This window comes from Myiozetetes cayanensis, unplaced genomic scaffold, assembly GCF_022539395.1.
Source record: "Myiozetetes cayanensis isolate MyiCay16 unplaced genomic scaffold, myiCay2020 scf1, whole genome shotgun sequence".
Lineage (NCBI taxonomy): Eukaryota > Metazoa > Chordata > Aves > Passeriformes > Tyrannidae > Myiozetetes > Myiozetetes cayanensis.
Genome location: NW_026086604.1, coordinates 51,856,171 through 51,884,108, shown reverse-complemented (window position 1 = coordinate 51,884,108; position 27,938 = coordinate 51,856,171). Strand labels below are relative to the sequence as shown.

The 27,938-nt window shown below is 42.4% G+C and overlaps 1 protein-coding gene across 1 annotated transcript; it reads right to left on the bottom strand.

Moving 5' to 3' along the window:
• Nucleotides 1-10,924: 10,924 nt before the first annotated feature.
• On the bottom strand, nt 10,925-26,602 carry CIDEA (cell death inducing DFFA like effector a). Its single transcript, XM_050320123.1, has 5 exons — nt 26,481-26,602; nt 22,425-22,581; nt 22,096-22,242; nt 19,721-19,869; nt 10,925-16,563 (listed from the first exon to the last, which is right to left on the bottom strand). Exons 1-5 carry the CDS (start codon nt 26,516-26,518, stop codon nt 16,431-16,433), a joined length of 624 nt encoding a protein of 207 aa, XP_050176080.1. The 5' UTR covers nt 26,519-26,602; the 3' UTR covers nt 10,925-16,430.
• Nucleotides 26,603-27,938: the final 1,336 nt, after the last annotated feature.

Here is a 27,938-nt window from a genome sequence, read left to right as displayed (position 1 = left end):
GTGCGCGGTGCCGGCCCACCGGGCGGTGCTTTATGGGCTCCCCGCACCCCCCCGCCGCTCTCCCAGCGGCCGCCCCGGCCGGGACCGCCCTCAGCCCCTTGCTGGGACTGGGATAGGGGTGGCGACGGCACCCGCCGGGTGACACCAGCGGCTCGCGTTGTCCCCATCGGCGGTGGGAGTCCCGGGGGGTCCTCCTGCCCCATAATCTGCTGCTCACCCAACCCCAGTTTGGCAAACGTGGGTCCGGCATCCTCCGCACCCCCTCGGGAGCCCTGCCCTGCAGGCGTACATCGCCGCCTTCTCCGGTCGTTCCTTGGGCAGATCGCAGCCTTCGCTGACGGGGCAGCGTCCAAAGGAATGGGTGGCCCTTCTCCGTGCCTCGTCGAAGGGTCATCTTCTTTGCATTGCATTTGTCTTTTCCGACGTGGTTTTGCCAGCAAGATAAACTGCTGCTTGAAAATTCTAGCTGGGATGACAAGCAGTCTCTGCAGAGCAACTTTGCTGAAAGCTCGTGTCACCACAATGCGGAGCATGCCCTGGGATATGCATGATTTAAATAGCTTCATTTTTAGTGAAAAAGGAGATTTTCTTTCTCCTCCAGAGAGGAAACAAGTTCCCACAGCTGCTGAATCTGCTTTATGATCCCGTTTTATAACTGTTGCATGGTTTCCCAGGTAGAGGATGCCTGCTTTGATGCCAGAGTGACTCTTCTGTGGGATGCCATTGTCTATATAGCCTATTCCAATATATAGCCCTGGTGGGAGGCATTCATCTGTCCATGCACATCTTTACTGTCTGACCTAGTCTCTGCTCTTGTGCAAGAGCAGCCCTTAGGCCAGAGTTATAAAACCTCCTTATCCACATGATCAAAGGTGACCCAGCTGGGGTCTTTCGGAGAACAATCTTGGGTAGTCTTTACAACTTCAGCGTAGTCAAGGTAGCCACCACCAATCAATATATTACCTTCAAATAACCCCAAATCTGTATTTTCAGAGGCACCTCCTACCTGTCTGCCCTTATGTTGGTGTGACATGACCGATGTCAGCTAGACTGTGTGCTCTGGGCTCCAACCTTGCCTTTCCATAAATGTTTTTCAGCAGGGCTAGCAGCTTCTAGCAAATTGCCTCTGAGTAGCCCACAACCATCGTGCTAGGCTGAGTCAAATGGCTTTCTGACATCAGTGAAGCAGCTGGAGGATCAGCACATTTGCCTTGCAAGCATCCACCAGCAGAAGATTGGACACTACGTGCTGCCTTCTCCGCTGAACTGTCCTTCTCTGTGTGATCTGCATTTTTGGAAGAGATCCACCAACAAGTCATTATTCAGCAACCTGATTAGTGAGATTGTCTTGGACTTTGCCTGAATCTATATGTCTGTCCTTGAATACTCCTTCCAGGCCTGGCTTTCCCCACGCTTTGCAAATCCTCCCATTTACTGTTTGTACTTGCCATCAACTCTCCTGTTGCAATCATTTTTACTGGAATGCCAGTTTTTAAAATTCGGTTGGTTCCCAGATCTTGCTAGTGGTAAGCCTGAGTGTGTGTTCCCAATAGGCACATGCACACGCACACGCACCCCTCACACACATGTACACATACATACATGGATGTCCACATAGGCAGAAAACACAATATGGATCCCTTCAGTAGCTGGTCTTAGACACTCTTCTTATTCGGTAGCTAACCCCTGGATCCCAAGTCTTCCCAGCTGCTGGCACCTGGAAATGTTATCCCAAAAGTCCATAGTTCCATCCCAGCTGCTGGTATTCAGACCTAAAGACATGCACAGCAACCTATGGCTCCCTCCTCCAGTAGCTGTTCTTAGGACACAGCCTGTTCAGTGGCTGACCTCTGGATGCTCAGTTACCTCACACAGAGGCACAAACAGGCAAACGAGTTTCTCAGGTAGCTGGTCCAGACTTGTGACCTTACCAGTAGCTGACCCCACCACAGTCTCCTCAGTAGGTGGTTTGGACCCCCTTGTCTCTTCAGTAGCCCCCTCACAGATCCACTTGTCTCTTCACTATCTTTCCCAGACTTACAGCTGCTCCAAAACTTGATTCCCACCTAGGCTGGCTTGGTGTTTGCTAGTGACAACACACTGATGTAGGGATGCAAATAACATGTGTGCACTCTGGTCTCTCCAGTTGCTTCATGAAAAACACAAAAGCCCCTGCGACTTGTGGCCCTCTCCTTTGATTGCTGACACTCAAACCACCATGCACACACATACACATGGAATATAGATGCCACTTTCACCCAAAAAATAACCAAAGTATGTTTTAGTAAAACAAAACAGACTGAGGTGATCAGGTGCAAGGTGTAGCCAGACAAGCATACTGACTGACAACCTGTTTACACCTAACCAGGTCATTTTAGCCCTGTATCCTCTTATTTTTCTGTATCAAACCACCTTTACTGCCCCTTTTTTCCACCTTTGATTCCTCCTCTAAACATCCCATAAGTCATCTTGTACAATCCCAAAGGTGCTCTTCCCCTCCTTCTCCTAAATATTCCCATACCACTGCAGGCAGTAACTCCTGTCTAAACAGTGATCCATGGTCGCACTGCCACTGCCTATCATCTTAGAAAGGTTTGTCTACTATTTGGGAGCAGCAGTCAATTAAACAACATTTAAAGGCAAAAACTTCATCCAGTTTCCCACACATAAAAAGCAACACACCATAGTATGCGTAAGACTATGGAACCATGTGGGTGATGAGGGTGAGCAACAGCTTACCCAGCAAATTTGCATCTCACATATACAAATTTTATGGTTTCGTAAAACAACTTCTAATTTTCAGTCAGACCTGAATCAACTTGCAGCTTCTCCATATTTTACTGCTAGTAATCTGAAAGAAGCAACATTTTTTGGTCACTGAATGTAAACATGCCTTCAAATCCTTTTCATCCCTGCTTGTGTCTACTGAGTAGTTCACCTGACTTAGGAGGTGGAGGTGCCATTATAAACTGTGTCATTCTCCTGCACATTCTCCTTAATTCTCCACAGACTCGGCCTAAGATTTTAAAGGCACTTAGGTGTTTCAAAATCCTACTAAACTGCTATGGATTACTTCTGGATGTATTTTAAAACACCACTAAACACCTCTTGGAAATTGTAAGCCACGTAAGTGTCTTCAAAGATTTCTCTCTAGGTGCTTCATCTGACTGAGTCCATGAGATTCATTCTATAAATAGATGAATGTAAAAACACACTGTAAATTCTATACAATGGATTTTCACTTGTTATATTTCGCTCTCTCAGTTACCTATAGTATATATTGACCTCTAACCTTCGTAACTCGTAGTATTTTTTTTACTTCTCACTCACTTCATAGGTTAATTTAATACATAAAGTATTGCTTTTTTCACCATGCACAAAACAGGAAGAGAGTTTTCTAAAGATTTCACTTGCAGATTTACTCTCTTGATTGGTTTTCCTTTTTAACTTCCTTTTGCAATTTTAACTTCTGTTGTTAAAAAAATCAATTCATGTATTTAACCCAAAAAATCAGTAAAATGTCACAATAGCTACAAACTATCAGCTCAAGTTTGCAAACTCCTGCTCCAGACAATCAGTTTACATGACTTATATTCTCAAGGTATCTGTTGCTCTCAGGTGTGGAAGCAAAAGGCTAAATACTAGAAGAGGTCAATGTTTGCATTTTAGGGACTGGCATGACCGTTTATGATAGACAGGACATGGTGATTAGGAAGATCTGACTGCTAGGCCAAGTCTGGATTAGTCTGCCATTTCTAAGTGGGAAAAGCCCAGTTCATTTCCACTGGACAACTCTTCGGTGCTTCAATGTGATGGGCAGACTCCATGTGGTTCTTTTTTCCTGTTAGTCAGAACTAATAATGTATCAGAGAGTAACAGAAGATGAAATACTCATATTGCTCTCGTGCCAGACCCATAGGCCTTGAAACAGCTGTACACATTCGTGGGCAAGACAAACTGATGGGGCCATGTGGGGTTGCAGAGCTTTCAGCGTTCTTTCTTCAGCCTTTCTCACGTACTCATTGCTCATGCACAGGCTAAACAGAAATGGATTCCTACAAGATGATGAACTTCACAAGGCAGGACAAAATGTGTGAGGTGCCCATGCTGCAGAGTAAAATGATTTTCCAGCAACAGCATCTCAAGCAACAGTCATGTCCCACAAAGTCACATGGAAATTTGCTTTAATGCCCTGGAAAAAACCCAGCAAAGTTCTTCTGTATTTAGCTAGTCATATGATATGATTGTTAAGCTGCTTCCTGCTTTTCAGGAAACACGTTTGTGTTTATATCAGTGTTGTTGCTAGGACTATTTCTATTTACTGCAGTTTTTAAGGAATAAGAGAAATTCATGTCATAGCAGAACATCTGACATGTTAACTACCCTTTTCTTTTTTCAGAATGATAAATATGCTGTATTTTGATACTTAAGAATATCAACAAGGGTCTGTCCAGTGATACAAAGCTTGTTATCACTTTCATTAAACGCTAAAGTAATAAATATAATCCATGTGGTCAATTTACTCTGACAGCTTGTAGCAGGCTAGTAAATGCTAGTAATTCCATGGTGACCCTTAGGAGGAAGGTCCAAAGATCAAGTTCCTGTCTTTCTTCTTTAGTCTGAAGATTTTCATGTAAGTTAAAAAGGAAAAAAATCTTAAGCCACTTTGGCTTTTTTTTTTTTTTTTTTTTCTTCTGGTGTTTGTTTGCTTTTAGGGTGTGTGTGTGTGTTTTGTTTTGGAATTTTTTTGGTTGGTGGGTTGGTAGTTTTTTAGGGGGTTGTGTTTTTTTGTTGTTGCTGGTGGTGTTCTTTTTTTTTTTTTTTTTAAATTTGTTTTTGTTGGGTTTTTTTTGCCTGACTTCCTGAGAAAACTAAGCATGGAAAGTCATACTCCTGTTCAAGTGTGTATCTATATATCTCCAGCACCACCTCTTTTTCCATCAGCCTCTTATGACAAAACCTGCAAGAGATACGTGAGTTCCAGAGATATTGCAGCTGCAGATGAATCTAGAAACAGCTCAAGAACCCAACAAAAACCTTTAAAAGGGGAAGGGAGATGACAAGACACATACAGAGAAGCATACAGTCTAATAAGGCGAACACCAGCATACACTTTCAGCACAGGTGTTTTGCAGCTTATATTTTGCCCAGAAAAACCATTACATTTCATATGGTCCTCAAACAGTTTCTTGCTTTGTCACACCCCCACGCCCATTACACTTGTTGCTGTGGCAGCTGCTGTGTCACCAATTGCCACCTATGCTCAAACAGAGTGTTCAGGGGTTTGTTTTAATGCCAGTCATCTAGCTGCTATATAACTGTAGCTGTCTGTGGAGATACTGCTGGTGGTTGTGCCTTAGCCCACAAGATGTAGTCTGAACTTTTAATGTTAAAGCAGAGGTCACTACACCAGCTCAGAGGTAAATGTGTTGTGGTGCGCAGTCTGAGAGACTATGAAGTGACACCGGAGGGATTCCAACATCTTGACCAAAGGAGTTTCTGGCTGCATTTTCACACGCTTTTATCACTACTTGACAAGATGAATGGAAAAGCACTGTAACTCCAACCCTGAATATTAATGTGCTTGAGTTCAGGTGCTTTTGCACGTTCCAGCACTTACTGTCTTTTGATTTGTAGAGCATTTTCCGTCCTTTGGAAACAAGTATTTTCTTCCAGCCCTTTGTTTCTCCCCATGCTTAGCCTCAGTAATTGCTAACAATTACTCATCCAGGACTTTTTGCAGAGTTGGTCATCCTGATTTTTGTGCAACAGCTGTATCACCTGGAGAAGAGGGAGGCATGTACCTGCCTGTTTTGTCAGGCAGAATGTGTGTTTGGTGTGGCTGTGTTTTTAACCTCCATTCTAATAGGTCACTTAGCTACATAAACAAACAGAGCCAGAGAATGGGCTGCACTGTGTGTTCAGTAGAGTCAGTAAAGTAGCCAGGTTAATGTTTTCTCACAGCTACAATCAAGCATATGGTAATACAAAATTAGGGAGGAATCTGTCTACATTCAACTCTCCAGCCTCTCTGCATGTCAAAGATTTTGGGGAACTGAACTGTTTGGAGGACAGAGTGAAAACATATTTCAACTGGAATGTATACTCACCATTATCTGTATCATGGGGTGAGTGAGTGATACAACTGTAAGAGGACAATGAATCTGAGATCTAGATTACTTGCTTTTTGAGTTCAGTCAGCTCTGAATAGACGCCAATACAATGCAGAGCTTACCTATGAAGTTCCGGGTTTTGAGTGTGGGAGATAACAGAACGAGGACAAAATGGTCTATTTACCAGTAGTCATGCTAAAGACTATCAGGAGAAAAAGCGGTTTTTGGCCAGGTGAGTACATTGACAGCAGCTGGTCTTGATTAAATGGAAGATCCATCTAATATAGAATTTCATCTCTGACAGTAGTCAGTAGTGGCTACTAGGGAAAGAATATGGTAATTCTTCCCCAGAAATGACCTTCTACATCTGGCAATTGGTGGTTAAGCCTTTGTTGAACCAAAGGATGGATCTGGACCATCATATTTAATAGTCCTTTTGAAGCATCCTTTAAGTTATGTAATTGCTTTTTTAACCCAGTTACACTTTTCAGCCTCCAAAGTCTCCTATGGCATTGCCTACCATGCAAAACTGAATTCCATTCTGTGAAGAAGTAGTTCTTTCTGTTGTAAAGCTGATGCCTTAAACTGGTGCCCCATAATTCTTCTATTCTGAGAAACAGCGACTACCAGTTCCTAATGACCATTGTAGTTGTGTGTAAGGTGAAGGTTTTAGCATTTGTTTTGTTCTTTATTTCCCCTATCTGCCCAAGGTTTTCTGAGCTGAAAGTGTTACACTAATTAATCTAATTAGTCTTCCTATGTTTTAGGGTGACACTGAACTCCTGTGATAGTCCTTGCTTGTCACCCTTCTTTATGTTTACTAGCTCTACTGCAATGTCTATGAAACTGAAGTAACCGTATTTAAATCATGGCCGTTTTTTTATGCTGTGTTATAGGATGCTTCATGCCCTTGTGTTTGCCTTCTTGGTTTCTGCTGAGCTTTTTCCTTCATTGAACTATTCACACTACCTCTAAGATGTCTTTTGACAGTGGTGACAGCTAGATTGGATCCCTCCACTGCAAATACAGAGTTATTTTCCCCTGTATTATGCAGTTACAGATATTAAGGTTCGTCACCTATTGTTTATTCAAATCAGTATCATGAAATACTTCTGAAACTCAGTCCAACTGATAGCAGCTTTGACTACCCTGAAGATTTTCGTACCATCAAAAAGATTTACCAGTTCAATACTTTTTTTTTCCCCAGCTAATTTTGAATTAAGCAGAGCTGGTCCAAACACAGCCAGTGGAGCTCATCTAGACTTTTCTTGTATTTTGTTGCTAAAGCAGAGGAGCACCTGCATCTTATTCCATCCAGCTGAGTCTCCTTAAGACTCTTGAATTAAAATACCTTGCAACAGAGATGTGTACTGCAACATGTAGGAGGGGAAGGGGGAAAGATAGATGGGGGTTTTATTGCACAAACTTAACTCTTCATGGTTTTGTTCTCTGAGAAAGACGAAAAAACAATTGACCTCTAAGACAAAGAGCTGGAGTCCTGTTTAGAGTGTCAGTTATTTAACACTTACTAAGCAAAGCATATATTTGAGATGAAATGTGTAGCTTTCCAAGTATAAGTGGTTCATCTCACTGTGAGAAACACTTCTTCTGTAAGAGTAGGCTTGCAGCTAAAATCAGTTATAAATTGCTCTGGTCAGGTCTTGGGTTTCACAGGTTAGTCACAGTTTCCTTCCTTACCCTTTTTCTCAGGTGGTGAGTGGCTCCTGGCTGCCACCCTTCCCTCACCAGCATAGATCCTATTCATCTGTCACACGTGTCCATCCCACATCAGCATACCGCTTCTAGCCTGCTTCACAAATGATTCTCTCAGATTACATTTGTAAGGAGAAGAGCACCATTCCTCACAAGTCCACACGCCCCAGGACAAACAGCACAAGCTCCTGCTGGCCAAAGCCTGGCTTATTTTTAACAGCACAGTCCCCAGCACTGTCAGGGGTGGGTGGGAACAGCCACTACAGGAATGTGTTGGTACTAAATGCACAAAGGCAGCTGAACCATCCCTCTCTGAGCAGGGTGCTCCAAGAGCTGCAGATCGGGAATTAGGAGGGGAAGTCAACATTCACAAACAGAGAGCCTAACATTATTTTTCTTAGAAAAGCGCTCTGCAGCGGTGAGACACAGGGTGTACACCCCTTGCCGTGGACTGCAGCCTGTCAGCAGCATTACCATATTCATGACTTAAAGGCTTGTGAATGCTAAGAATGTAAGAGGTCAGTCTGGCCCACGGCCAGGACTCAACCCACTGCCTGGTGAATAATGCGCTTCATGGTCCCTTTTGTTGAACAGAGCACCAGAATGCAGGAGTATAGGGGGTTACAATATACACTGGCTGCACAACTGAATGCCACTGCTTTGTGGGAAGGGTGTGGAGACAGCTGATGCCTGTGCATGTAAGATTTGCAGAGAGATACATCTCTGTTGTGCAAAATTATTTCATTGTGGTGTCCTGAGTCTGTACTGAATAGGGACTTTATGTCACATGTGGCCTGTATGATCTGTCAGGAAGAGAGAGGGCACAGCTCTAAGTAATCAGAAGCTTTTTATCTCAGGACAGCAGCTTGGTAAGTATGGAAGACAGTCATGCTAAAAGTACTGCATAAAAAAAAGGGGCTGATCCTTTCTATGTAAAAAGACTTAATATGAACTAGAGCAAGGCAGATAGAAATGTTTTTTCTGAAAACTTATATTTACTTTAACACCTACCAACCCCTCCCCTTCTCTTCTCAGTCATGGAGTATTTTCAGTTTGAATGTGCCCAGAGGGAATCTTGAATAGGTGATGGAAGGCCACAAAAGAAACAAGATAACAGATTGCACGTGTAAAGGGGTCACCAGAGCAAGAAATAGAAAAATAGCTGAAGGAACTGAGTACTTGAAGCTGGTGACATCTAGGTAATGGCATCAGACACAGAGAAAAATAGAATGTAGCAGTTGGAATTTTTTTGGAGAAAGAAAACAAAAACCCAAAATAAATGTCAAAACCAACTCAACAACCCTTTGGAGAGGTAGAAGTCAGAGAAACAAAAGTGATTTTTATCTGTTAGATTGCTACTGCCTTTAGCCACTGCTGATGCTGCTAGTGACAAAACCTGCTTTGTTTTCACTGATCACAGCTCTTGGGAAAACTGAACATGGTACCATGTCAGGGCCAGATAAGACCAGAAGGAATGGAGAGGATTGTTTACTGAATTCAGTGGTCACAGAGGTGAAACTATTAGAAACTGTACTTTTCTTATGTAGATGAAATACTGATTCTAATGCAGTTTGCAGAAAATGTTTATGGTAAGGAGGAAAACCAGCTTGATCATCCCATCCGGAGATCAAATGGCATTTCTGGGAGACTGGAATAGCTAGCTATTTGCAGCACCTATTTAGTACTTTCTGATTTCAGATAAAATGGATTTATTGTTGAATAATCAATTGTCTCTTAAAACTCATCAGTTACTCTGGAAGATAGCAGCTTCTGTTTGGAAAGCTTGCTCACCTGGGGAGTTGCATGCAAATTGGACCAATATTCTGCAACTGTTTGAGGTAGCTTTGCTGGGGAACTTTCCTAAGTGGGCAAGAAAGCAGGAAAGCTGCAGCTGGGAGAGCACATTTTGTACAGGAATCTGAAATTATGGCATTTGTAATTTAGCTTCTCAGGAAGAAAATAGAGATTATCACAGACATCATATTGACTAGCTCAATAATAAACTGGTAGTCCTTATACTTAAATAAGAATATTTATTGTTGTTTTGTACATTCTCTCCTGATTTCTGAGATGGCAGAAGAGCATTTGAAAACACTGCTTAATAAAGAGCAGCAGCAAACCAAGCCACATACCTATGCAAGGGAAGACGCTTTGTAATTAGAAATGCTTTTAACATAAAAGATTATGGACTTCATAATGTAATTAAAAAATATGTCAGAAATAATTCTACCAACCTCTAAGACTTTAAAGGACTTCTTAGATGTCTGAGATTTCTCTGGGTCTATAATAGACTGATTATCTACATAATTAAACTACTGTTTTCTTCAATAGAATTGCTGTTCTATGATCTAAGCTTTTTTGGTTGGTTTTTTAACACATGACAGAATTACAACCAACCTGTGACAGTCGGTACATTACCTAAAAAAACACCAAACCTAATCTATACATAATGTGTACTAATTATTGAAGCAGACTTTTTACAAAACTAGTGATCAATTAACATTTTATGTTGGAACTGCATAAAATGCATTATCCTGATTCTGGACTCTATTAAGACATACTTTATTTCTAGTGTTCCATTTCATTAGTTGCTTTATGAAACAACTAAGAGCACTGTTTCAAAGTTCTTTCTCAAGTGACAATTGATATTTATTAATAAATATTTCTCACCAAGAACACACTAGGAGTTGGGCCTACTATGAATGATTTAGACTGATGGGTGATCTTAGAAAAACCACGCTTGAGCTTGAGGTTAATAAACTGAAAATATTAACCTTGTCCTGCGTATGACTGGATTTTGTCTCTGCAAACATTGCTGTGAAAAGCCATTCAGAAAACACTCCACTCCAAAAGATTTGCTTCCAATTTTACTGGTCACTGATAGCACAGACAGCTTGGGTTTTTTGCTTATTCTTATGTCTGGTGTTTTGTGCTTGTGGTATGTTAAACTTGTCTGTGTGCCAGGCACCCACCAGCTGATCTCTCACTTCATCCCCTGAACAGGTCATGGGGAGAAAATAAGATGAAAAAGTTTGTGGGTCTAGATGAAGATGGGGAGATCACTCACCAATCACTGACACCAGCAAGACAGACACAACTCTGGGAAGATTCATTTATTTTCAACTAGAGTAGGATGGTGAGAAACAAAGACAAAACTAAAAACACCTTCCCCAACCTCCGCTCTTTTCCCAAGCTCAGCTTCACTCCTTCATTCCCAGCTCTTCTACCTCCTCTCCCTGTTCCCAAGCAATGCAGGGGAATGGGGGTCATGGTCAGTCCACAACAGTTTTTTTCTGCTGTTCCTTCATTCACATGCTTTTCCTCTGCTCCAGCGTGGGCCCTTTCCACAGTCCTTCACAAACTGCTCTGGTGTGGGTCCCTTTCACAGGGTGCAGTCCTTCAGGAATAGGCTGCTCCAGAGTGGATCCCCCACTGGCCACAGCTCCTGCCAGAAAAACTGCTCATGTATGGGGTCTCCACAGGCCGCAGCTTCCCTCATGGCACGTCCACTTGCTGTGGGAGGGGTCCTCAATGGCTGGGTGGATATCTCCTCCAGCGTGTTCCTCCACAGACTCCAGGGGAAGCTCTGTCTGGCACTTGTAGCGCCTCCTCCCCCTTCTTTCCTGACCCTGATGTCTGCAGGTTATCTCTTGTATTTTTTTCACTTCTTTCTCACAGCTGCTGCACAGAATTTTTCATCCTTTTTCATAAATATGTTTTCACAGAGACACTGCGAACTGGTTTGAAGTGCTCAGCTTTGGGCAATGGTTGGTTCATTTTGGAAGCAGCTCTGTAAAACACAGAGGCCACCCCCACAGGATCCCTCCACTTCTCACTGCCAAAGCCTTGCCACTAAACCAAATACAGTTCTATTTTGTGCTTTCCCAGAGGAAGAAATCAGACCTGTTTCTCCCACAAGAGGGGAACTGCCCATTAGTCAAACTGCAAAACTGCCCCTTATTTAGGTAGATCAGCACTAGACAAATCACACTTGCATGCTATTCCTCCTCAAGCTTCATCTGATCCTGAACTTGACAAATATAATATTTCACTAAACTAAATTACTTTTTCCCTGCAGTCAAATGTCTACTAGTCTATCTGTAGGTAAATGACTTCAGGGAGTTTTTGTGAGGCATTATTAAAAGAGGTCCTTAATCCTAACAGTGTTTAGTGAACACCAGAGATCGCTGAACCCTTCTATCTCCTGTTCTCAGTACATTTTAGTCTTTTGCAACTTCTGTAAAAGATGGAAGAAAGCATTCTTTCTGTATGAAAGGAAACACAGCATGCACGGTTTCTCTGAGGCCAGAAAGTGAGTCAGCAGTAGAAAGTTAAGAGTTCAGAGCCACATAATAGTATCGAGTTACTTCACTGCCACAATCCAGCTTTTGGAAACTGTCTGTGCCAGACCATAGATTCACTGACATTCGTGATTATTTGAAGAATAAGTTATTCTGGAAATGAATAGAGACAACATCCAATGCCACCATGTGATTTTGTTTATTCACAGACAGCGTTCCTTAAAATTGGCACCACACAGCAGAAAATATGGCCATCACTGACACAATTTTCACCCATCTCAATTTTCATAGGAAGTTAAACTACTGGGCTTGAAAATTGTGAAGTGGTAAAGTACTATATTTTCCTTTAGCAAAACAACATTCCTCATGTTTAAAATATCTTAACTGCATATATGATGATGTAAGGTAGAGGAAGCAGTGATAAACTCTAAGCCCCACAAGGATATATAATTGAAGTGGCATGTTAATCACATTAAGACCTCTAGTAAAACTTGAGGAATCAAGTAAAAAATATACTTTGTACTTTGGCTTTAAACCCTACTTTTACTTTTACTAAAGAAGCTTGCGCCCTTAGTTCAAGTGCTATCTCAGGAAGACACATACTGAAATGATTTAGAAGTTGCAATTCTAGTCAGTTACAAATTAGCATATGTGGTTATCTTCACAGTTAATATTCAGAATTACTAACATTTCCAAAATTGTGAACACCTACCTCTCTACTCACTTCACTGAAAAGACTTTCAGCTCAAAGTCCTATTTTCCTTTCTTTACCCTTCTCTTCTCTGGAAATGAATGATAGGGAAGGGGTGCAGGATGTTTCCTAGAGCATATTCCAAACGATCTAAGGAATTCAGACCCTGTTTTTTCCTCTCTCCCTGGACAGAAGAGCTTGTAATCCTGTTTCTTCTGAAAGAATCGGAAGGTACAAGAAAGCAAAAACTTCACGGGTTTACGAAAGGAAGGAAATGAAGTAATGATAAATTATATACACAAAAAAGCTACTAGATCCTCCATTCTGGAGAGAGCAACTTTGTTTTGCCTGCAGAACATGAGCAGTGCCTGAGTCAACAAGATCATGTACTTCAGTGAAAATTCCTTTTTTGGTAACTAGAGAGTATGACTTGGTGCATTGTTAGTAAGTGATGCAAAGCAACAGGCAAAAAGGGTCAGTGCAAGCAATGAGGCAGTAAATGTGTCTCACACCTTCTACATGTCACTGCTACCAGCCTGGTCTGCAACAGTCACAAGTGCAGGTTAACTGAGTTTATGGAAAGGAAAACTAAAGCTAAAAACGTCAGGTAGAAAATCTAGCTTTAGCTCTACATACCTGCCTTTAAGGGCCAGTGCTTTTAGTTTTTCTAATTGTTGCTAGATATTGTACAACGCTTGTATATAATTTTCTGAAAGGTAGATAGAGCTGAAGGTTTTCTTTGCTGTGTACCTTACACAGCTGAAATAAAAGTTATGCTTCCTAAGCAGTCTGTAAAAGAAAATAAATAATCAAACTGGTTCCAACTCAGAGAACGACAAACTTACCCAGTTTGACCCAAAGCCAAACTTTATTTCAGGAAGGAAGTTGGTACAGTAGCAAATATCATCCCCCAAATACTAAGCCTGTGAAAGACCCAGATTCAGAAGCAATGAAACAGTTTTAAACACGACTTCCAAGATGCTTCTCCCATTTTGAGAAAATATCAAAGCTGAGTTATTTTGTTCAGCAGTTTGCATTTTGAATGGGAGGGAAATGCTCTGAGATGGAGACTGCTTCTCACATGACCTTCAGCAGCTCAAGCTTTGACAGTTTAAGCTGTCAAAGCAGCAGCTGCTTAAAAACATTGCAAATTCATAACAAGATAGCATTTCAGATCACTGTGAAGTTCCCAGGTTGTGCCATTGGAAACTATGGAGCGTTAGTTCTGTAACAATTGCCTCTGGCTGGAATTCGAGATCTGCACAGTTCAGACATGCAAAAGCTTTTATATTACAGATTTTGAAGAAGCAACTTAAAAAAAGCAATAATGAACTATACAAGTTGGTTTTGTTATTTTTTTTTTATGTTGGTGCTCCCACCATTAGCAAGATAAATATTCTTAGAAGCATTTCACAGAATTTGCTTTCAAGAGATGTGTTTGTTTTAATAGAATAAGTGATCCTTAAAAGCTGAAAAAAGTTAATTACAAAGTCCTTGCAAAGTCAGTTAAATGCAGTACCTTGACAGGGAGAGACAACAGTTAACATGGCAACAATCATCTGTGTGGGGGGTGTTAAGAACAATAAAGTATAAAGCTTTCATTTTAATAAAATCTCTTTCTCATTACTTCCAGAATAGTTTATTGTTTTCTTCTGAAGGACACATGGCAGTGCAGTAAACTACAGGAATTATTCCCTGTGAGAAACTAGGACAGAAGAAGTCCTCCCCTTATCTGAGCAGTATGCCTTCTCTCCTCCTCCAGCAAACACTCAGAAGTAGATGGGAAACAGAAATCAGAGGAAAAAAAAACCCAAGGTTTTTCTTAGCTGTCTACTTATTTGCACTACCATTACTGAAGAGACAGGCAGAGGCCTACCAAAGTTGTGTCCATCAGTCCCTTCAGCACTTGGATTTAGGCTGCTTTTCATCACAACAGTGACTTGAAAGATGCAGCCCCATCCATAATAGGAAGGCAAAAATAAGCATATGAAGGTGAGCAATATTCCCGTGTTAGTGACACTTGAAGTGAACAGAACCAGCTGACAGGTCAGAATGGATCCCACCAACCACGGTGCTTCATCTTTTCAATCTTCCTTCTTCTCTTTTATCAGGTTAGGTTTTCTTCCAACTGATCAATGCAGCTGATGTACGTAGTTAGTGGATTCCTGTCTCAGTGGCATGGCAAACACTGTGGGCTCCACAGTAGTCTCTTCCCTTTCACTCTCACTGCTTTCTTCCCCTCCCACACTTGTCCTCTCTGCACCAGAGCTTCTCTTACTAGGTGGAATCTACTGTCACATCAGACACATTTAGCTCTGTTTTTACTGTCTCCTTAACAGCTTTTAGTCTTACTAAAATTTTTCTTGAGCAAGCAAACAAAAAACTCAAAAGTCACACTTATAAACAGTGAAAGTTGGGCTTTTTCCCTTCACCAATGTGAGTTTACATTTTGACACAAGATGCCTAAGGCTACACATTTTCCAATTTTTTATGCTGTTGAGGAAAAGCTTTCTGAAATCTGGTCATACTAGCAGTTCAGTAGACATTACTTTGCCCTTTAATACAGCCTGTCTTGGTAGACTATAATACCTCATTTTAGGGCATACATTTATGTTATGCAAGACTAGAGAGTGTCCTGCTGCTCTCATTGAACACAGGGCATCAAAATATGCAGCATCTCTTACATGTACCTCAAGCACAACTTGAGAAGTAGTGTCATCTTGTAACCGACCAGTGAAAACTACAGAACTGATGGTTTAACCCCTGCAGGAAACTTCAGCAGGTTACTTATAAGCCATATTCATGAAACCACGGCAGATTATTCAATACTCAGTAAAAACTGGACATGACATTCATTATAGAAATACATCAGGTTCTTCAACTGGTATGAGGCATAATAATCTGAACTTCCTGAAGATTTGAAGAAAAATATGAAGAGCTATAATGAAATGTTTTTCTTCTTACTTGTTTTAAGGGAAGTAAGGCTAAATTTTAAGCTTCTGCTTAGTAGCTGCCCAGTCTCCAATTAGATTTCATGAGAGTAGTCAGTCACTGAACTAGGACTGAAGTTGTGTTATGTAGTTCCACTGTTAGCAGGAGTAAATAAGTACACTTCACCTTGTTGTACCACAATGCCAGTTTGACACTAATACCAGCACTGTTAAGGATTCAAACAAACAAACAAACAAACCCGGAGTCCCCTTGCCCTGACCTTACAGCCTAGTCTGTTCAGAATGCAAGTAGACAGCCATGAAAAAAAACCCCAAAACAACCAAACCATGTTTTAATTGGTGCAAAAAATACTCCACTGGTTACAAAGCATGCAAGTTTCCAAGTATACTTATTCTCCGTTTTGAGTTGCTGGGGCAAAAAACCTGCCCTCTCTCCTTCTGCCAAGCTCTCAGTCATTAGGCACACATACTTTTGAGCCATTAAGAGCCTGTGAACATCAAACACTTATTTTATGACTGAGCCCTACATGCATTCCCAAATGGGAAAAATGTTAGTTCACATTAGTGGACAACCCCCTACTATAACATTATGACAATCAAAACTGGGCAAAAGAATGCCTTTAAGCAAAAGGATCCGATATCAGAGGTGCAGCTGTGTCCACTACTCCCGCCTTGGTCTTGTACACATGTCATCTTCATCATATTCACCCATCAACTGCAACAGAAATGTTCCAGTGTAGAGAAGAAACTGCCCAGCTATTTGTGCTGCATGGGATATTAGCTGAAGCACTTTCCTGGAAGAAAAGCCATTCATTTAAGAAAAAAATCACCAGCACGATGACATTACCCCTTTCCACCCACACTATGTTTTTGAGTCAAGTCGATATTTTTAAAAACTCTCATTCCTTCTCGTTTCTGAGCAGCTGGTCATTTTTATACCATCTTTAGAAAAAATACTTGATTGACATAAAACTGGTTCATTCTGACAACTAGAAAACACATTCAACAAAGCAGGCTATCATCCTGCTAGACATTTACAGGCCTACTCAAACTACCAGAGCACCACAGAAGACAACTTTTCCTGGGAGCTCCACAGCATTCCTGTAACATAAATCCACCTCATGTCTCACCACCTTTAGGTCATTCATGCAATCCTGCATATATCTCCAATCCACAGATCAAACCCAATTAGATCTGGAGCTGAACAATCACACTACAATGGATGCCCAATGGCAAGACTGGTGAAACCAGATGAAGTCAGGCTGTCCAAGCCACAAGCCTTAAGAATTCTCTGTTCACAGCTATTCTATTTTTAAAAGATTAAATAAGTATCATCATTCAGATATATTATACTGTGTAAGAATCAGTGCAGGTCCATTAGCTAATATCAGGTAAGCGTTGGAGGTCTGCAAGATAAACTGTGGATCACCACAGGATCACAGGGGAATGGAAATAGTCATATCTGAATGGTTGTTTATTCATCTTAGTTGTAGGTGCATCTTCCTTCTATTCTCCAAGAAACAATGGGAATATCAGCACTAAAAGCTATAGTGGAGTCTCATCCCCACAGAAGTCAAGTAGGCCCTCACAAGCATGAGGCTGAGGCACTGGGGAAGAGATACACAAGAACTGGGGCCATTCCAAACCTGGAATGGGATCAGTTTCTGAAGATGCAGAAACCAGACTAGCCTTCCTCTTCTGCAAAAAAAGGGGGGAAGATTTTCAGAATTCCTGTCTGAGAAAGTATGTAGGCGTGAACCCTCTGCTGCTATTCACTTGCCCTTTGATCTTCAGCAGAAAAGGCAAAGTCTTCTTCCTACAAATTCATTTTTCCCCGCTTTGATAAAAGAAGGGTTGCAGTCAAAATCCAGTGCTTCAGAAGAGTAGAATGCCCTGTTCTTATAGCCTGGGAAGCCTTTCAAGAACACTGTACGCTTATTTGTGCTTCCCTGAAATGTGCCATTTCATCGTGTTCTTCCTCCATCGCACAGTGCAGGCCAAGGAGCTTTACAGTTGTAAAGAAAGCTGCACCTGGTACTGAGCTTTTGAGCAGCTGCAGTGTGTCACTTGCACACAAGAGCAGTTGCCACTTAAGCCACGGAGCAAGTTATTTGTTGAACTGGACATTTGATCCTTCAGTTGGACACTACAGGGGGACTACATCAGGGGAAATGTACTAATCAGATCCGGCAAGCTTCCAGTCCCTCCCACCCATGAACAACTGTAGATTTTTTTAAGCCCTTTCCCTTCACACTCTGCAAGTAGACTCAGGGAGAGGGCATCAGAATTAGCAGTCTGGAACTCATTAGCAGAGGGACTTAACATCATCTGTCTCCTATTTAAACAGCAAGTTGAGACAGGCTGTCCCACTCTTGTGTTCAAGGGCACCTAGGTTAAGATAACCTTCTGTCACCCCCGTTATTTGCTAGCAGACTATTTTCCCACCTTACTACTGGCACTTCCCTTACAGTTCAACTCTGTAACATAGCAGTGCTTCCAGAAGAACTCCACAGCTACTTCAGCTGTTGCCAGCACCACTCCTTTCTCAGCAGCTGCCCTGTCTTGGCAGGGAGGCAGAATTGTCACTTCAAACTCTCCTTAGCAGCGCAAGTTCCAGTGCTGATACTCAGCTCCATAGCAGGCAGCCAGAGATTAGAGTTTGTTTTGGCTTAGGAAACTTGACAAACACAGGAGCTGGACGAGTGCAGCTGTCCAAGGGCAAACCTTTGCTTTGAAGAAACCCTAACAAAGCCAGTGTTACAGGTGGGTGTAGCATGAAGCTGGAACATCACTGCAGCCTGACCAGAGACACAGTCTTGTCTACAGTCACACCAGCTGTAGCTTGAAAGATTAAGCAAGGGACCCCCCAGGTAGAGTGGGAGAGGTCAGTCAGACTGAAAGAGCGGAACAAGATTAGCATTACAATGCTAATTAGCATACCTGCATCAGGAGAGGAGGGAATACTTAATGACTTCAAACTAAAGACTACATGTCACTCAGGGGAAGTGAAAACTTTGCTTGTGACATATATTTCCATCTGTCAGATCTGGTCCTCGAGTAATAAAATGCAGCAATGCCACACTGTTGTGTATCAACCAGAATTTGAAAAGTCAGGTAGAGAAATTCAGGGCTGCAGGTTAAACAACTGTCAAAGGATGGCACCTCTGTGAAGAAGGTACCTGAATTCAGGAGTCTTCTTGAACCAGGGCAGGACACAGTTTTGACAAGGCATCAACTTTTAACTCATTGTTGAAAACAGTGGACTGGACAGGTATTATTTTGCCCCTGAATAAGACAGCATTTCCCAACAGCCAGTTCTACCAAATTCATAACCCACCACAGATTAGTCCTGCAGAAGAGAGTGGTCCTTGATAATCTCCATTAGTCTGCCTCCAGACGACTTGGTTTAAGAATAGTGAGATCAGTGTCTTACTATAGATGACAAATTCACAATAAGATAGAGTGTCATATGTCTTCCATTTTCCTTTGCCTCTGTGTAGCTCAGCTGGTGAATTTGGCAGACAGAAATTGCAAAGTCCAACAAGCTTTAACACTAGATCTCAAATTCCTCTAATTTCATTACCTGGAAGTCCTCCCTTCAAAGAGCTTCTTCCTCAGGCTTCTGCATTCTTCAAACAAGTCAAAGGAGTTTGGGAAAATTCCCTCAGCAGAACAAAGAGACTATACTTACACCCTTGCAGTAAATACAAGCTGATAAGATTTTTGCCTTGGGAGAAATTTAAGATTCCACCATAAAAAGCTGTAGAAAGTTTTTGCAAGTCAGCTATGCACCTTACAATGGAAGATTCAGCATATTGGCCAGTATGTAAGAAATAACAAAACTAACTTTAATAATACTAACTTTATAAATGCACCTGCTTCACACAACCAATAGCAAACACAGATTTTATGTTAACATATACACCTGATCAGCAGTGGCAACATACTTACCGCAATATGCTCTTTGCTCCCATGAATTTGATATCCCATGAGACAGAGTAGATCTCATAGAAGGTCGCCTTGATGTTTAAGCAGCCAATAAAATCCTTAGGGTTCAGCTTGTACAGATCAAATGTGATGTTAGCTACCCCATTTCTTGTCTAATTTAAAAGAAAGAGAGACAGTTTGTACCATGACCCAGGAAACTACAGCAAGAAAATCGTTAACAATGCAGCCCTTCAGAAGCAGCTTTGCTTATTCCAGTCTTAGGCTTAGCTCTATTCCAGTCTTAGGGTTAGCTCTATTCCAGTCTTAGGGTTAGCTCTTGGTCAATTCTAAACCAGAATTAAAAGCGTTAGCACAAAGAAAAACAAGTCTGTATCTTATGTAGTTTTGTTCAAGTCCTGACCAGGATTTTGAAGCTATTCCAAAATGACACAGAAGTTCAAGTGACATAGCACCTCCTGAATATTTCTTTTCTGTAGTAGAGTTTCTTCAGTATATACTGAAGCCACAGGTAATGACACTGTAGAGTGTTCCTACTCTTTATTTATCTGTTACTTTCCAGTTGCTATCTGAGGCAGCACAGTTAGTCCACACTGAAACAGGTCACTAAATAACCAGGATGACCTTCTGTTTAGGAAGGAAGACAGTACTGATGAGCAGTCTTAGAGACAGCTACAAAGATGACATATGTGAAAAGTCACGTCCTCATTTCAAACCCTGGCTCAAAACACCTCTTTTTCTTCCTACTAAAAAGAAACAGAGGGAGGGAACCGCTGCTGATTAGGCCTAGGGTTTAGTAATGAGTTTTAAAGAGAAAAATCAAAGGAGAAGGAGCGTGGAAAGTCATCTTCCACCTTAAATCCAGCCTCCTTTATTGAAAACAGCCCTTGTCTCCTGCAGGGCTGACAGTGTGCTTCAAGAAAGGAAAAACAAAAAGAAAATAGCAAAGAGAATCCATATTTACAGAGACATCTAGTGGATACACAGGATCCTCTGCTCAGCACATTCCTCTCAAGGTTAATGGCCTGGCAGCTGTCAGGTTGGTTTTTGCATGCTAAATGAAGCAATAAAGTTGCGTAAGACTGGGCCTTTTTGTTCTTGTCACCCCAGCTCTCAGACAGTGCCATGACAAGTCAGACAAAGTTAAACACAGCAGTATATCATTAGCCAACAGTTTTATGCCTGTTTTACTTTGATAGCCTCCGAACTCCAGCAACAGGGTCCCCTATCAACAACAGCTTTGGATATGTAGGAGTAGCTAGTATTTACTTGGTAGCATGTCCCCTCCTAGACCCTCCCTATTTGCATCCAGAATATTTGGATAAAGCATAACAGAGCTGGTGCTGCACTCTAGATGATTTGTGAAGCTGAGGCAGTCCTGCTGTCAGTCAGCATATACTGAAGATGGGCTGCATTCAAACTTGTGCTGCTGCCATGCCAGACACGACAGAGGGGAAAGGAGCAAGGTGGAATCACACTCTGGCCACAACTTCTTTTTTGCCCTTGGAGCTCATGGCCCAGATGCAGCAGGCTGGTAAGCCAGTGAGGTATCTTGGGGGAAAATGTCCAGACTGCCCACACTGCAGCAGGAGATTGAGGAAACAGGGCCACGCAACTGAGCCGTGTGTGTACAAACATAAAAATGGTATGTCTGCTTACAGCTCCACAGCTGGCTCTGCACCTGGTAGAAAAAATGTTGATGCTAGCAACACCCATGAAAAGGAAAGACAGTTAGGAGTTTGACTATGTTATTAACGTACAGATGATTATCTCCCCACAAAACCACTAATTGGACACTGAGTTGATGTGATTAGAAGGCTAAAGCCAGCCAGTTTCAATAGTTCTTAAAACATCTTGAAGCATGTAGACTAATGCTAGGTTCTAATGCCGACTTTTAGCTATTTGTAAAATTAAACAGGCATTTTTCTAAATTTCACTAAACTATTGCTACATTCACAAGACAGAACTTGATTTACATTGCTTAATTTGACGGGTTTTTATGCTTTAAAAGCTGGCTTTTAAGGACATTGACTCCATGAAGTTAAAAAAATACAAGTTTCTAATTTTCTTTACGTTACAAAAAGTAAGTAATGAACAAAGTTATTTCTCTCAAAGCAGGGTATTTTCCCTATAATTCTTTTCAGTTGTAATGTTTTATTTCAATTCCTGGTGCATCTTCGCCAACAGATTATGTCCAAACAAGGGACAATAAAAAATATGGGCTTGATTTTTCCCCTAGGAAGGCTCAACAAGGAGTTGATACCTTGACTTTTTTTGGGTAATTTTTCTTCCTCTTCTCCCCTCTTTTCAACAATTTTAGCAGCCACAAACATTCTTTCATCCACTTCTACTCAAGTGAGAGAGAAGCAGTCAACACTTACTGCTGTCCATTTCTGTCCTTTTTCTAGAACCATGAGGTGTGTATTATCGTCCAGGGACTTGAAAAACTCCTCTGTGTCCACAACTGTGCCATCTTCCTCTAAAACCATAGTAATTCTTCCAGTAGATATAAAGAAGGAATCTAAAGTCTGAAAAAAAACCCAGTACATTTTAGCATTCTAAAGAGAGCCAGTCATTTCGTATTAAGATTTGTTTATTTGACATAGTCTCCCAAACTTCCCCAATAATGATTTTTAGAAGGAAAAGTTTGTCTTTCTGGGACACTGTATTTCACTATAAGTTTCAGTCAGAGTGGGATTTCTTGCTATACCTTCTTGATGAGCTCTTGCAGGCTGCTTGCAACAATTCCTTTCCGCCTGCTTCGGGAGGCATTGGACACACGGAAAGGTCGCCCTGCAGGCATGAGAGGAGGGAACAGGGCCTGTTTTGTTATGGCTCCTACAGATGCTCCCATGGATATCAAAGATCTAAGACAAACAAAAATTCAACACAGTTATAAAAAAAACCAGTCATGTCAAGTTCTGCTAGAAGGAGGAGGACTGTTGAGTTCAATGACATAATCACGTTATACGAGTAATTCACGGATCACGTTAGACCAGTGGAGCTTCCTTTCAAAGATAAGTACTACGCAGCCCTACAGGTATGTCTCTGAACTTTCTCTTTCGCCCATGACATTTGGAAGCACTTTTAAAACTAAAACAATTTCAAGCAGATACGGGCCACCTCTAGCTCAGCTGGCATCAAGGTCACAATTGCAGTGAAGCTGATGGGTTTTAATACTGAATTAAAAAGGTAGCAGCTCTTACTGCATTCAATCACTTGGATTATTCTTTTTACCTGCAAGATAAACATGCAGTAAGATAAATAATTAGTTGAAACTAACCTTATGTGTTAAGATAGGAGTTTGCTTTAAGAAGACTGAACATATTACCCATATTCAAAACACCTATGCAAGTGGAGCTTTTTGATATAGTTATGCTTGACTTACAAACAGCCAAGGCCTTTGTCTTGTAAATTATATCTACAGCGTATAAAACCTGATGGAGGTTTCAAAAACACAAACTGAGACTTGTTTGTGCCCTAACGTGTCAGAAGGAGTCAAATGAAATGAAAGTAAAGATCCAAGTACCTAAATACATGGTGTTGGAGCAGGCTGTCAGAGAGGCTGGAAAAATTCAAACACTTTTAGAAAGACATTTTAGATTTTTCTGGGCAATTGCATGCTTTAATAGTGGCTGTTTCCCTTTGGTAAACCAAGCACACAACACTGGTAACTGCCTGCTCCCACACCAAGGTACAGACCTGCTCTCATCTACATTTAGTGCCACTTTTTTTGCCAAATGCTGTTGGCTAATTCAGTAGTCATCTTGCCAAAAATGATGCTCTGCCTGACACCTGGAAAGAAAGGATTGATCTTGAAATGTTTTAGAGGGAGACAATATTTTGCCTGCCACACCCCTGAACTTTACCTCCTTTGCTCCTTAATACTGAATTGCTCAGGGATGGGAAAAGGATGCATCCCCATTTTGTTCTCCCACATAGGTGTGAAAAGTCAACTTTATGTAGGAAAATCTATTCTCAGACACTTTCACCAAGAGTAAAGGAGTGAACTGGCAGCCTCTTTTTGCAGCCAGAGAGTGAATACAGGAAATTCTAGAACAACAATGAAATGGTATAAAGTTACTCAACTAATAATGTCCCAGTCACATCTTTTTCAAAGATCCACATGGCTTTCAGGAAACAAGCATTGTTTCCAATTGAAGAGCTAATAAGCACTATTCCTCCCGGAGAAGGGTCAAGGCCAGGGAGGAGGAGAAGGTGACAGTAGCACTGACAAAGGCATTGAAGCTCCACAGAAGGGAAGCCTGCTAGGGCAGGGCGTGTTTGTCAATCTCGTTGCTGACTAAGTTAATTCTCCCCCAATCACCCCACTGGTCTGTGGGCAGCTTGCGTTCTGAATCACTGAGTCTCTTCCTCAGACAGGAAGCCTGCTCATCTACCTTGGGGCTGGGGACACCACTTCACAGGGCATCCTGATGTTAGAAAGTGCAGCACTCAGGTTTCAAGAGCTTTCACAGCTAGTTGCATCTCATTCCCTCTTACACATTTGAAAACCAGTATGTAGAACAGTTACTTGAGTGATGTATATGACAGTACTTTTTTTTTTTTGAGGACAGTCAATACCAGACCCATTGAAAAGTTTGCTTTCCCATTACTTAAGCCAAGTTGTCATTCACAAAAGACAAAGCAGAAGGTAAAGAGCCAAAACATACATGCCAATACAGAATGAAAAGCATTAGGGGCACAGCTCATGGCAGAACTGGAGCTAACAGGGTTCACCTCAGGCATTAGCACATACAAGCCATACTTTAAAGCTCTGAGTAGAAGCTCCTAAAGGATTCGAGATCAGTCACCTCACACTGCTGCCTAATTGTAGGAGATTTAAAAAGTCAGAGAAAAAACCCAAACCAATCAGGTTAATAAACCAGGACTTTCATTGTCTCCACCAGACAGTGACTAAACAGGAGTTGAAGTCATAAGAATTTATTTAACAGTGATGACATTTCACGTACATTTTTGTAAAACCTGTCAATAGCATCTTTAAATGAAGGCTACTTATGAAGCAGTGAGTCTGAGCTCCAGGGCAGGCTGAGGTTTCAGCTAATGAGAAGTATTAGGAGACAAAAGCCAGTATGATTAAATAAAGCCAGATAAACAGAATGTGAACCCTTCCATTTCTGGGCCAATTCCTGAGAGCTTGGATTTGTGTTTGTGGGGTTTTTTTGTTTGTTTGTTTGTTTTGTGTGCCACTCTCTTTCCCAGACTACAGACTCAAACAGGCCAGCTTACACTCACTGCTCCTAGAAAAATCCCTTCTTGTTGCAGCTGTCCTCAAGACCCAGACAAACCGATTGACTGGAGTTACCAAAAATAATTTCCTATTAGAAGCTGATCAAGCTAAGTCAGGAAACAAGTGGTGGAAAGAAACTAAGGTATAGTTGGTTTTATTATAAAGTTGAGTGACATGTTAGATACACATTTTTTTTTATTATTTTTATACACATATTTAGATACACATATTTTTATTATTCTTTAAAGTTAAAAGGATTGAGTCCTAGCTCTTCCCTAAAGGAAGAGAAATCCTTTGTCTGTGGAAAACAAAAATACATTTTTAAGTGAAAGATCAAATATCTTAAAAATCTAGCATCTTACCTAGTTTGTTTCGGATAACTACAACCTGCTAGAGGGGGACTCCCAGATACTGCTGCAAGCATTCACTGTAATGTCAAATCTGGTGGAAGAGATTCATTCATTTTTTTAGGAGAATCCAGGGATTAAAAGCCTGCTTTGAGCCCTGTACACATATTTCACTCTTTATCCTTGTTTGCAACGTGCCCCATATGTTTGTATAAGAATCTCGCTCAGAAAAATCAGTGTTGCACAACACAAGTGGTTCCAGGATGTGGCACGGTTTGATTTTTAGGTGAGGGTTCACTGGCAAACGGCAACGTCAGTAACAGTGAAGTAAAAAAAAAAAACAAAAAACAAAAGGGTCAGAAATTAGTCAGGAGACTTAGGGTTCAACCAGATTGCAGCCACGGTCTCCCTAACAGAACAAGAGCTGTGGAGATAACAGAACCGCAGCTGGCAGCGGATGCATTTTTGGGTAGTGTACGCAACTGTATCCCCATGGATGTGGATGGCACTCCTGGAAAGCTAGCAGAGGCCAGGGGTTGTGGTCATGTTGTCACCGAGTACGAACGGCTCCCGGCTACCTGGAGGCTCCGCTGCTGACGCGCCAGCTCCTGGCACGCAGGCGGCAGCCTCGGATGCCGGGATGTGAGCGCTCCCGGTCGTTGCACCTCCGCAAGCAGTTTGAAGGCTCCTACTTGCGCTTCCCTCAACAGAGTTTCAGCCAGGATCACAGAATCAAGGTTAGAAAAGACCTCCGAGATCATCGAGTCCAACCTCTGAGTTAACACCTTGTCTACTAGACCGTGGCACTGAGTGCCACATCCAGCCTTTTCTTAAACACCTCCAGGGACGATGACTCCACCACCTCCCTGGGGAGCCAGTTCCAATGCCCAATCACTCCCTCTGTAAAGAACTTCTTCCTGAAGAAGGATTGCAGGGCTGCGGGAGTGTCCCGACTTGTTTCTCCCACCCAGCGCCCATCAGGTTTAATCCCCCAGGAGCCCCGCCTTGGCCGCCCTCGCACAGCGCTCCCGATGCGCCCTCTGCTCCCGCAGCGCTGGAGCCGACAGAGAGCTGTACAGACTAGGGCACCCCCCGGCAGCCAGACCCTCCGCCGGGATCAGCGTGGGAAGCGGGGATGGAGAAGGGGTGTGGGTATCCCCGCACTCACCGCAGCAGCGATATCACGAAATCCCATACCACTTCCATGGCCGGTCCGGCCGCGGGGCAGCGCCGGTCACGGTGCTTAAGAGTGGCGGGCGGGGCTCCTCCTCCGGGTGGAGGTGGCCCCTCCTGGTGCCGGCCCTTCCTGCCCTCTTTCACCCCGGCGGCAGTAGGAGCCGTGCCCTGGGAATAGGGAGCACTGCCCACACAGTCCCGGCTGGGCTTAACGCTTGTCCCAGGGCGCCAGCGGCGGGGATGCAGGAACAGGTGCGAGGTAGAGCTCTTTGGGAAGGAGTATTTCTTCAGGTGCCTTATGGTTTACCCGGGAAAGGAGCGGGAAGGATTTTGTTCAGTGTGTGTATCGGAGGTGCATGCTACATCGCGGCTAGTTACAGCTAATATAGTAACAGTGAGCCGATCTCATTTGCAGCCTCTCGGTATTAGAGCAAATCAACAGATTAAGTATCTCAGCTTCTGATTTTAGAGCCCGTGAATAAGCTTACAGCTCGGATTAATGTTTACAGTAGCTTCAGTGGGGGTGTTTACTGTTACTCCTACAGGCAGGGGAGCAGCGCCTTCTGTTCGCTACACCAAGAACAGAGGCGGTATTTCCTGCTCCCGTATGCCTGTCGGCACAAATGCGGTTCTTTTGGGCCCTGGAACCAGGTTCTCTTGTTTACATCTATCCAACCACTATTACACAGGGAAAACAGCCGGGAGCATTGAAACCTGCCTTCCTGGCCAACAGCCTGACCTAGGGCCAGCATCTGCACCAGGAAACCCTGCCACTGCTGTTCAGGGAATGACTTCAGAGGCCCTTGCCACCAGCATTTGGGTTACCCCCAAGGTCAGGAATAATTGGTTATCTGGTTACCTGAATTGTTTTTCCTGAACTAGCCTGTTTAGGGCAGGAAGAACCAAAGTACCTCTTACTGTCCAGGTTCCTTTAGCCTGCAGGCTGACACCTGCTAGATGTCTTCCTCAGTCCTCAGCTTTTGGGGCCCTTATCAGCTAAGGATTTTTGTGAACTGGCAGGTCTCCAAATGTCTGGAGGAGGTGGAAATTTTGGTCTTGCAGAAGCTTAGTTTTCCTCTGGCTGTGTGACTCTCCCCAAAGGCCTTTGTACAGACATCCAACCAGTGCAGCCACTGCTAAGCAGCCCCCTGAGGTGACACACCCGATGCAAGGTCTGACATAGCTCTGAGACAGGGACAGTGTGTTTTGCAAGGACAAGCTCCTCATCAGCACTAGTGCCTCGATTTGCGTGGCAATTGTCACAACTAATACAAACACAGATGCTTAACTAATACAAACATAGATGCACCAGAGTAACAGGAAAAACGTGTCCTTTTAAAGACTGTCCTGATCTGTAATGAGAAAAGACTATTACTTGTAGTTTTACAAACTGCCTTAATACTCCTTTCTTTTTTTTTTTTTTTTTTTTCCCCCCTGAACAAGCAGCAGT

Bases quoted from the DNA above. Each gene is read 5' to 3' on its own strand.
- CIDEA (XM_050320123.1), bottom strand. From the start codon at position 26,518: ATGGAAGTGGTATGGGATTTCGTGATATCGCTGCTGCG. The intron at 22,582-26,480 runs GTGAGTGCGGGG...TGTTTGTCTTAG, and splicing joins TTCGTGATATCGCTGCTGCG to ATCTTTGATATCCATGGGAG. The intron at 16,564-19,720 runs GTAAGTATGTTG...CTTTTCTTCCAG, and splicing joins GGAGCAAAGAGCATATTGCG to GAAAGTGCTTCAGCTAATAT.